The following is a 12,240-nucleotide window of genomic DNA, read 5'->3' as shown; positions in this document are numbered from 1 at the left end:
CAAAAAATTGTAATAAACAATTTGTTTTATTCAAATTAAAAAACCCTAAAATTCATTTCTATTGTTGGCATACAGCAGATGGCACACCAAAAAACACAGTGCCGATATTTTCTTTTGTTGTCTACACACTGAACTTTGTTTCCTGTACACCATAACACCCACATAAGCATGTTGGGCTCATTTTATACATGGTTCAAATTGGGATTTTTGGATTCAATCAACCTGCATTATAGATCATTGGAATGATCGTCTTGACCCCAGTCTAGCATATTGACCATAGTCTAATTAGGTTGACCAAATAGAAAAGTCGATGGATTGTAGTAGAGATCAACTTTTATTTTCTAGAATTGGGGTCTTCACTTTCTAGAGTCCGTATCCTAACCTCCTTATCCATAATCTTTGATGTAGATTGAATCTATATTCGGAATCAATGCTAGGTTCCTAGACCTAACTAGACGAAGGCTCGAAAAATCCAACCCAAACAACCCCCATGGGTCAACAAGAGCCAAATTTGAATTGAGGCGCTTTAACCAACCTTCATCAATGCATTAATATTCTCTTGATTCACAATCTCTCATCTCTCCCTTAACTTTTAAAGGATCCATTCTTGAAGGGAATTAATTAGCCAATAACCTTATTTATGGTGTGAAGAGAGAAGTTCAAACATTTCTCTTCCAATATGTTTCTTAACCCGTCAAGGAAACTCCAAATTGTAAAACTCTAATTTCAAAAATTAAATTGTAGTGCTAGGAGTTCATGTTGGTCACATATTGGAAAATCTGTGAGTGAACAAATTTATTTGATAAAATCTTATGAATTTTAAAATGACTCTTTTGCGAGCCATCATTTTAAAACTAGGTGATCGCAATTTTGAAAAATATTTCGATTGAAATATTTTCATATTAATCATCCTAATACCGTAATTAAGTAAAATCATTGATGCAAGTCATGAGATATCAATATGATATAGTCTAATGGAATCAATCATTGATCTTCGATTACAAATCATCACATGCTGCTAATAAGATTATTCGTCGTAAAATGTTTTTAATGGTCTTAGGCACTAACAATTGTCGAACCTTCTCTTCAATTGAAAAGTATTTAACACAAAAAAGTAATTATTAGAGAAATGACAATTGTGACATCATAATAAATTTTCTCGAGGATTTCAAGGGTGTTGACACTATCACAGAGTCATTGAGAATTTATTATGATGTCACAATCATCTTGATCGAAATATACTTACTGTCACTAACTTTTAGATATAAACATTGACTAATAATATTTTCCTTTTATCTAAAAAGAGACTATGGTGTCATTACGTTTAAGGGAAAGCTATTGAGAAGTTTATTTAAGACTATATATAGCCTATTTAAGATTTTATACCAAGTGTTTCTTTTATATTTTGAGAAGCTCCAAAGGTTGCTCAATACAGAATTTCCCTTTTTGAATTCCCATTAAAAAAATAATTTTGAACATCCTTATCCTATATAATTATGGTTCCAAATTAGTCATTCTTAGATAATAGCGAGCATGTATCTCTTTAATCAATGCCTACTTTTTAAGTGAAATATTTGGCCACAAGTCTATCTTTATATCGTTCATATTGTCTTTAGTATCCTAGTTTGTATTGTAGGGTAAAATATGGACTCATCATATTTGTATGTATTTGGGGTTGATTTGTAATTTGGATTTGATTTATAATTTTTAATAGCTTTTTGGGGGGATAATTGCAAGTTTTGAGAGTCAACGGGTGTATTGTAATAATCTTGTAAAAAGGAAAAAATATATATGTAAAAGAGGAATTGGAGAAGTTAATTGTAATTTCAATTAACTACTCTTACGACTAGTGTGATACTTGTAAAAGAGCTTCCAATGCCAAAGATTCTTTTAGGTTTTGCACACAAGAAATAAAAGAAAAATCACACTCCCAGATATTATCTTCTATTTATAGGATTATTCATTCCATTTCCATTATGAGACATGCAAGTCACTTGCATTCCAATATTTCTAGCATAAATTGTAGAATTTGAGCAATCACAAATCTCCATTCACTAATGACTCCTAGTATCTAACACTCCCATAGCTTTGTATGAACCTCTTTATTGATTCATCCCGAGCATGTCTTGATCCTACAAATTCTAGAACAATGATCTAATTTTTTGTTGACTACATACACTAATCTCATCAACTACCACTACATCATCTATCAACCAAAAGCCGTGATGGTGTGATTGCACAAGACATTGCATTTCACACTGCACTGATGTGGCGTTGTGATGTGGAGTTGCGCTCATAACCATAAATGCTTTTCATTCAAATCTCAAGGAAAATCATCTATGATTCCAAGCACACATCTACATCAGCTTAGTGTGAAATGCAATGTCTTGCATAGTCACTTTAGCATTTTCCCTCAACAAAATAAAGTAAGGAATCCCTTATTAAATGAGTCATTCTAAACTGCCTTCCTACGATGTGTGCACGAAACCATTGGTATATTTTTTTGAAGAAAATGTTGGAGTGATTGCGTAAGACATTGCATTTTACACTGCACTGATATGGATGTGTGCACGAAATCATAGATGCTAAGCATTTGTTTTTCTGTGCACATCTTCATGTCAGTGCAATATGAAACGCAGTGTCTTGCATAGTCACTCCAGCATGATTCTTTTTTTCATCATGAATCTTTGCACACTATCACGTTAGTGCTATGTTATGGTTAGTCAGTACAACATTTTCCTTATTAAATAAATATGAACTACTATTTCTCCAATATTTATCAAAATAATTTTTTTCACGATTGTCATCAATTTAATGAAGGTTAATGATCAATAAGGATTCTCTCTCATTTAGTAACTATTAGGACTCTAATGGCGAGTTCAAACCAGATACGGATAGGTGATTGAGGAACCCAAGGTGATTCTTATCAAGTATAAGAACAACTAATGGTATTATGCAATACGATATTAATATGATCAGTCACCCTGATTCCCTGATTATATTATATGTCGGTGCATAAATTGGTGGATCCCACCTTGTCCATTATTATTATCATTATTGGATAAATTTCTTCTCTGTTTCTTTTCCCTCCTTACCCACAAATTTTGAAGGAACTCACTCCATTGATTTACACGTGGCATTTCTAAGGATGTATTTCAAATTTTAACAAAAATGTAGGTGTATGAAATAAATTTAAAACACCAAGTGTCTAATAACAAGAAGAGTTCCTTCAAAAGTTGGAAGCCATTGCGACACCATGGCCTGATCTAAAATAGAGAGTTGGTGGCTGAAAATCGACCGCATACCTAACTTGCTATATTTCCATTTTTTTTTTTTAATTAAACCACCTAATTTCGCAAAGTTGTAAATCATTAGCTCTTTATAATTGTTATTCTTTTATAACTCGAGGAAGAGATCTATACAAGAAAATAAATAATATATTGAGAAATCATACTAGTGACCCATGGATCTGTATGTACCACTTGATCTTGGAGGGAAAACAAACTATGGAGGATATTTTCTGTTGAGTACAAAAAGGGGACACACGGCACCGAGGGATTCGAGTGAGATATGTAAATCCAAGTCAATTCATTTGAAAGTAAGCTTGATGGTTCGGCCACAAACTAATCATGGATTTGGGTCTTAATTGGTCGGGAAAAATATTAGGTCATGGATACATAGTAGAACTATTTAATCAACCCAAATCAATAAAAATTAGGGATTAGATAAAAAATGGTTAAAATCTTGGTGATGGAAAATCCCAATAAAGAAAGAATGTATGAAGACAAGATATTGACTAAATACATTCCCAAATCATCAATTAAAATTTATTTTCTAAATTGGATAAGGGTAAAATTGATAACAAGATCTAAAAGGATCATAGGTTTCATCTCTATAAATATAGGGATAGATGTATTTAAACTTTACACAACTTTTTTACTAAGGTTCTGACTTGGATGTCAGAGAGGTATTGTAGATCGTGAGGCATCTTCATAGATCCTAAGGTAGTGCAAGGTTTTATATCTATACGAATCTCACTAAAAGAACTATAATATACCATATAAATACATTTTAAATTGACAAATAATTGGAGTGAGAGTTTTCTAGAGCTCTAGCTTGAATACTCACATGCACCCAATTACCAGATTTGCTATTACCTCTCGATGTAACTAAACTTCCGAACTTCAACTCTCACGAATACAACTCTGCAAACCAAACAAATCCTTGGTTGTCTTAAAGAATAATGGAATTTATTAAATCTCTTAACAAGATTAACCTCCAATAAAAATTAAAGGTAATTTACCAAAATGATGAAAGTTGAAATGAATTGTGTTTTGATAACAAAAATACACATCTCATATTTAAGTAAACAAATAGAAATATAATTGTTTTATTATAGAGTGATGAAATAAACTAAATCTTAAAGGGAAATATCATTGTACTAATAATTTCACAATACATTTTTCTTGTAGCTCTTGTTTCACAGTTAATAGAACATCACATTGAAGAAAAATAACCACTTCATCCTCTTGTGCCTTAGTTTAGATTAGATCTGAAATAATCAAAATTTTGAAAATGGATAGTCACTGAACTCCTAAATTTAAATAATTGGACGTAGTGGTATTGATGATGTGGCACACCCTCAACCTTTGATAATAGATAAAGTGGGCATTAGGAAAAATTGGCTACAGAGGATTTGCTCCAAGCTGAGGTAGTGTATCGTTGGAAAAAGATACCATGTCAGATTTCAAGCATTCATGCTCTAGATCAAATTTGAAAAAATATATATATATTTCTTCAAATTCATCGAAAACTTTAAAATAGATAGTCACTAAACTTCCTAATTTAGAGGGTTAGATTTTACGGTTTTGTTATGTGGCACTCTCTCAACCGTCAAAATACTACCATGGTTGAGGCTCTGAATTAAATCAACGGATGCTAGGGATTCCCAAGGTTAACATAAGTTGAGAACCACAGATTTCCTTGAGATAATCCTTCGAGGGATTGTACAATTTGTTTTAGGGAGACATTTTCATATATATATATGTGTGTGTGTGTGTGTGTGTGTGTGTGGTGGGGATGGTTAACCAAACAACCATATTTGTCAATACCATGGCGCATATATATATATATATCTGTGTGTGTGTGTGTGTGTGTGTGGTGGGGATGGTTAACCAAACAACCATATTTGTCAATACCATGGTGCTTAATCTTAATTACTTCCAAACACTTCTACCTTCATCTTTCACTCCCTTTGCACCAAGAATTTTTCCATTGAGACCTCCTCTAAGCAGGTCTGGCATGACTCCTCGGCATATCCACTGCCTTCCTATCACTCAAACATGTGATCCACTGGTTTCTAGACGATCAGCTAACTACCAACCAAGCATTTGGGATTTTGATTTTATTCAGTCATTAAAGAGTGATTACAAAGTGACTACAGTAGTGGATATTGTTTAATTAATTTGTTGTCTCTATTTTAGTTTTATTAATTTTAGCTATTAAATGATCGTATTGTACTTATTCTAGCTACCCTTAATTCCACAGATGGAGATGTATGAGAGAAGAGACAAGAAGGTGGAGGATATAAGGTGTATGATCAATGCTGAAGATGTGGGACTGTTAGATCGGCTAGAGCTGATCGATAAAATTGGAAGACTAGGATTGGGGTACCTGTTCGAGAAGGACATCAAAAGAAGGTTGGATGTCATAACTACCGAGAGCAATAATGATGGAGCGGAGGAGAGTCTTCATGGCATAGCACTTCGCTTTCGTCTGCTTAGACAATATGGGTATGAGATATCCCAAGGTATTAGTCCTTGTCCCTCAAATTTCAATAATCTAGTTAAGATATTAAATTTAAGACTAATCAGAACCAGTGATTGAGGCAAAACCCTGTCAAATTGGTCAGACCTAAGTTCACTTGCTGGAGGATTAATTTGAGTTTAAAGGACGTGTGAGTTAGATCTTCATTGAAGGATGATTTATTTCTAGAGAATAGCTTGTAAATTTGATGTCCTCTAGAAGAATTAGGACTTGTTGAGGCCACAGTGTATTAAAATTACTAAAAAGACCGAACTTCTAACATCTCAGAAATTTTCTCCCTAAACTTATTCTCCACCAACCAATCACACTCACTTTTTCCAATACAAGTGGTGTTGGACCATTGATTCATCAGCGTAGGATAGAAATTCCTTAACAGAAAATTCGTACTGGGACTGGTGAGTTTGGATCAAATCTTTGGAAGATGCTTTGCTTTAAACAAGAGCTTGTGAGCTTGATCTCCTCAGTCTTAGTGGGGGAAATCATCCAAGCTCTATGATGACATCACTTAGATATTTATAGATGTAGGATTAGAGCGACTTTTAGGTTAAAAAACATATATATTTTTTTTGGCTCATGAAAAACACACATGATCCCAACTGTGTACATATAAAATCTACTGGTTAAGATTTATTCTCAAAATAAGTATCCTCAAGATTTGTGTTTTCTAGTATTCATGTTTATATGGTTGAGATCATATGCTTTCTCATGAGTTATCGAACCCAACAACCCATTTTTTGTAGTGAATTAAAGACATTGGTTTTTAAAATAAACAGATGTCTCTTTGGTTAGTTTTAGATGACAATTTTTGCGAAACATCTTTTGGTGAAACATATTTTAACTTATGGGGAATGACTGGTATTCCATGAAAATTAGTTTTATACACCATTGTGGACACTTGTTACTCTGGATAAGAGATTCCCAATGATGAGCCAAGCTCCAAGAGATCACTTTAAGCAGCAAGTCCAACTTTGAAGTAGGCAGGCCGTTTTAAAATTTTGAAAGAACCTACCCTCCTTGTTACAAGACACATGGCGTTTTGAATTAATTTGAAACTTTTCATCTAAGCTAACCCAGTTTTAGGCCAACCCTGCCATCCCAGCCTATAAAGGGGGTGAGTGGATCCTTTGTAGTACTTATTCCTTGTAGTGAACTTTAAGTAATAGAGATTATTGAAGAAAGGAAATCCAAGGCCACAGCCTCGTAAGGACCTGAGTGTAGATGAGTTTTGAAAAAAGAAAAAAAAAAAAAAAAAAAAAATTTTAAACATGATAAAGGGTTAGATTTTAGTCAAAATGACCAACTTATCCTTATACATCTCAAAACGCCATTTAAGGTCTAAAATACTACACTGACAAAAGATAAAAAATAAATTAAAAAAAAAAAAAAGTCCCGAAAAACTTCTTCATACCCTGAACTTGGAATTCTTTTAGGAGTCTGAAAATCATAAAAATAAAAATAATAAATAAATTTATAAATTTGGGAGCCTATCTGATTAGACAACACCCAATAATTACTAAACGCTTTAATTATGGCCCCCAGCCCATAAAGGAAGCTTGGCCCCATTACATTTTAGTAGAAAAAACAAAATGTCATCCTAATCCAAAACCCACTACCGAAACCTACCACAATCAGCGCAAATCCTCCCAATATTCTCTCAAAAGACCATTAAAGTTAAACAGCAAAATCTATGTTGTATTTATTTATTTATTTTTGGTACCCTACCACCAAAAATACTCAAGTTGGTCTCCAGCCCAAGAAGGAAACCGGGCCCCATGCCATCTTACAAAAAAAAAAAGAAAAAAAAAAAAAAAAAACCCTCCCAAGAGAAACATTAGAAAACCTTTGGAAAAGACAAGAGGAACGTCCCAAAAATTCAGGGAACGTCTCCTATCTTTTTATTCCCCTGAACCAACGTAAAACCTTGCCAAAACTTGGCTTCAAAAACTTATATATGTGAAAAATTACCTAATGGAGGCTGTGGAAGTGGGAGGGGTTTCTTTCTAAACAATCCTTGACTTTTAAATGTGATGTGTAACGTGCGGCAATCATAATGCACAGTACGAAAAAAAGAAAAACGAGAAAGAAAATTAAAAACACACAGATATAACATGATTCGACGATGTGCCTACATCTACAAGAGCGAGGAGCCAAATTTTTACTATATGTCAAATTAAGATTACATCATAAGAATTTATAACAAATCCTAGTCGTACAACATGTATTAGAAAATTCAATAATACCTCTGCACCATACTGTGGGGATGTTGCCCCCACACCCCTAACTTACAAATTAGTCCTTGGCAAACATATGTTTTTAGTAAATACTATCATTCGTTCCGCTCAGAAGGCAAAATTCACCTCTCCACTTCGGCATCTGCCTACTTTTTTTATATACGTGTTCTACACAATATGAACCACATACATCAACATGACAGTATTTTGTATATGTAAATGATCTTTCAATCCCATCTCCCCTTATAATATTTGAAATATTAAGACTAGCATTTTTCTCATCTTATTGACATATTTTGATCTTTTAGATGTATTTTCAATCTTTTTTGATGATTTATAACTAAAAAAGATGAAAAAAGTTGGGATCTTAAATTTTTTGAAGATTTTGTTCTAATGTTTGGTTCGAGTATCCATTTCTCAAATATAATATGCATTTTGGGTATTTTGAAAAGATCTATAATGTCGGGGTAAAACAACTCAAATAAAAACCCATACCAAAACAAAAATCAGAATCACATATGTAATGTCGAGATCACCATTTTTTATTGTCAAGATCAATTTTTTTTTTTTTGTTTTGTTGAGATCAATTCTTTTACTATCAAAATCAACTTTTTTTTATTGTCGACATCAACATTTCTTACACTGTTTAATTAGGAGGAGATATGTCAACAAAAAAATAAATAAATAAACAACAAAAAACAGAAGCAAAAAAAAAAATGGTGCTTGCAAGAGGAGCAATGGAGGGTCCTTTCCCTTCCCTTCAAGACCTAATCCTACAGTGTCATAGAAAAAAAAAAGGCTTATTTTGACTCTTTGATTGGTATTGTAATTCAAGAAAAGCACACAACTAAATAAAAATAGAAAATTACAAAGGATAAAGAAGAGTAATGATTTTCTGACTCCCCCACGACATACTCAAAATACTCTGCTGATTTGGCATGTGCTAGAACCATAGATCATTTTGCCACCGGCATACACAATTGCACATATTGATAGGGATGTGAAGATGTGTATCTCGAGGCAAGAAATCTATGGTTCTAGCACATGCCACGCCAAGAGAGTATTTGGAGTATACCACGAGGGGGAGTCAGATTATCACAACTCGATAAATAACTTGAAAGCTGAAATTGCCAAAAATTATACTAGAACTTGATAAATTTGGGGATCCAATCAAAATCAATTGGTAACTAGTAGAGAGGCTAGGAGTTTGTTAGGAGAGTGACAAGGCAATGAGTGTCCCATGTGAGACTAAACTCAACACGCTCCCTCATGTGTGAGCCAGACTGGGTCAAAGCATGTGGAGATATAATCTGGGTGACATGAAGGAGAGAAAGGCCCGCTCTGATACCAAGACAATTGGTTTTGAGTTGGACCCCAAACTTATCATGGTCACACACAAATAACAACAACAATAATCTTGTTTTATCCTTGGAGAAATTCTTCTTCTCATCCCAAGTAGGTTGGATCAGATCTTGACCCATCTCTTCGATTCACAATCACCTACAAGCCATTTTCTTGATACAGACATAATTCCACAACCCCCCAATCCAAATTGATTCCTCATTTTCTTTAGGATTCCTATTCTTATTGGAATCCTAACTATATCAACAATTAGAGCACCTTCGTAAAAAGGTTCTACTGTAACCCTACAAAGCACAACCTATTTGAGATCACATAGATACTATATAGCATTAAAAATTATTAAAAATGGAAATTTTAAGAAAAATTCGCAACTATAAAATATTTATAACCAATTATGAAATACTTCAACAAATAAAATTTAAATATCAAATTATTATTATTATTATTACTTTGCTAATTTAACTATTGTCTTAACTATTGTGCTAAGAAAGGCATTACAAAATAGTTCATTGCTTAAAAAATAATGTAACTAGATTGATGCATTTTTAAAACTGCCCTTATATATTAATCTTATAGATGAATATTAAATTTTATTTTATATTTTGTGAAAATAGTGTAACATCTATAATTCATTATCTTGATCTAGTAATAAAATTACATTTTTATGGGTGACAGATGTTTTTAATTGCTTCAAGGACGAGACAGGTAGTTTCAAAGCAAGCCTTTGTGAAGATGTTAAAGGAATGTTGAGTTTATATGAAGCATCTTACCTTGCTTTCGAAGGAGAAAATATCTTAGATGAGGCCAAAGATTTTACAACTAGTCATCTAAAGAAAATCAAGGGGTCCATAGCGCCAAACCTAGCTAAACAAGTGAATCAATCCTTGGAACTTCCCTTGCACTGGAGGATGCCGCGATTAGAAGCTAGGTGGTACATTGAAGCCTGCAAGAATGAAGATCACATCCATCCTGGTCTACTTGAACTTGCAAAGTTGGATTTCAATATGGTGCAAGCAGTACACCAGAAAGATGTGAGAGATTTGTCGATGTAAGGCCATACAAAACTTGATACAAATTAACGAAATTTACACTAATTGGATCCTTATATATGCTCATTTTTGCTTCTTTGTCATGCATTCAGGTGGTGGAGGGATATCGGTATTGGCTCCCATTCTGAGTTAAAATTTGCTCGAGACAGGTTGATGGAGAATTTTTTTTGGACTATAGGGATTATCTTCGACCCTCAGTTTGATTATTGTAGGAAACAAATTACAAAAGTTAATGCATTTATAACAACGATTGATGATGTATATGATGTCTATGGTACCTTGGATGAACTTGAGCTCTTTACCGAGGCAGTTGAGAGGTTCGTATATAATTAATATATGTTCTAATTACCTAACACACCATTTTACTGTCTTAATTAGTCATTGTAATTCAAATTTGATTGGTATTTACAGATGGGACATTAACACAATTGAGCGACTTCCGAATTATATGAAGATATGTTTCTTATCTTTGTACAATACCATTAACGAAATGGCTTATGATACTCTTAAGGAACAGGGTTGGGACATCATACCATACCTAAAGAAAGTGGTAATATTACATCTTCTATCATTTTTAAATTCATGAGTTTATAATTTTTCTAATAATTTTTTACTTTATTTCAGTGGGCGGATTTATGCAACTCTTACTTAGTGGAGGCAAAGTGGTATTACAACAAATATACACCCACACTTGATGAGTACTTAAATAATGCATTGATTTCATCATCGGGATCTGTCATACTAGTTCATACTTTTTTCTTTGTAAATAAAGAAATAAAAAAGGAGTCATTAGAATTCTTAGAGAGATTTCCAGACCTTATACGTTGGTCATCGATGATTCTCCGACTTGCTGATGATTTGGGAACTTCTACGGTATATAAACTACATTTTCTAACATTCAATATATGTTGTTATGGTGTACTAGTTAGATTCCTTTACTGAAAAATTGTACTACGTACTGTTTTCTATTGTAGGCCGAGATTGAAAGGGGTGATGTACCAAAATCGGTCCAATGTTACATGCATGAAACTGGTGTTTCTGAGAAAGTTGCACGTGAACACATTACACATCTAATCAGTGATTCATGGAAGAAGATGAATAAAGAACGAGTCGATGATTCTCTTTTTTCCCAAACTTTTATAGGAACGGCAGTAGACCTTGCTCGAATTGCTCAGTGCATATACCAATATGGAGATGGGCACGGTGTTCCAGATCGAGAGACAAAGGATCGAGTCTTCTCATTATTGGTTGAGCCAATTTCACTATTGGCATGATAGAACCTGATAGTAGTCTTCTTGTTGCCTGTTTAATCATAATTTGTACATATTTGCTTTAATATTCAGTTAAACCCAAAAGGTTAAAAGTGCATTGTTTGTGTGTTGGTTTTCATTTAAGAGACCCATTGGCACTAATGTATGTTCGTATCGCATCTTATGTAAACACCTTTAGAAATAATATTATAATATGTGTGAGGTGTATTGTATGTGTAATATATATTCCCAAGACTACAAATCATGCAAGTTTTATCCTCCCAAAATGTAATGTTCGTCAAATGTCAAAATATATTTTTGTTATTATTTTAGAACATATTTGTGGATAAAAAAAGAGAAAAACCTACTATGAGTATCTGTATATTAAAAATGAGCGCGATTTCGGTGACCCACATTTGAAGATCCTAAGAGACCCCACATTCTCATTGATCTATGTGTATTGAAAATCATCTCAACATGGGTAAAATGTATGTATTTTTGTAAATTTGGATGCCCTGCAAT

The 12,240-nt window shown here is 33.4% G+C and overlaps 1 protein-coding gene across 1 annotated transcript; it reads left to right on the top strand.

Annotated features, from left to right (window-relative positions):
- Positions 1-5,181: 5,181 nt before the first annotated feature.
- Positions 5,182-11,958, top strand: LOC147392063 (terpene synthase 10-like). The gene is made up of 7 exons (XM_086417262.1): positions 5,182-5,433; positions 5,548-5,809; positions 10,095-10,467; positions 10,561-10,785; positions 10,880-11,018; positions 11,093-11,341; positions 11,443-11,958. The coding sequence occupies exons 1-7, from the start codon at positions 5,200-5,202 to the stop codon at positions 11,740-11,742; spliced, it is 1,782 nt and encodes a 593-aa protein (XP_086273388.1). The 5' UTR covers positions 5,182-5,199; the 3' UTR covers positions 11,743-11,958.
- The last annotated feature ends 282 nt before the right edge of the window (positions 11,959-12,240 follow it).

This window comes from Akebia trifoliata, chromosome 11 (genome assembly GCF_017979445.1).
Source record: "Akebia trifoliata isolate Shusen 1 chromosome 11, ASM1797944v1, whole genome shotgun sequence".
NCBI lineage: Eukaryota > Viridiplantae > Streptophyta > Magnoliopsida > Ranunculales > Lardizabalaceae > Akebia > Akebia trifoliata.
This window is presented reverse-complemented; position numbering and strand designations above follow the sequence as displayed.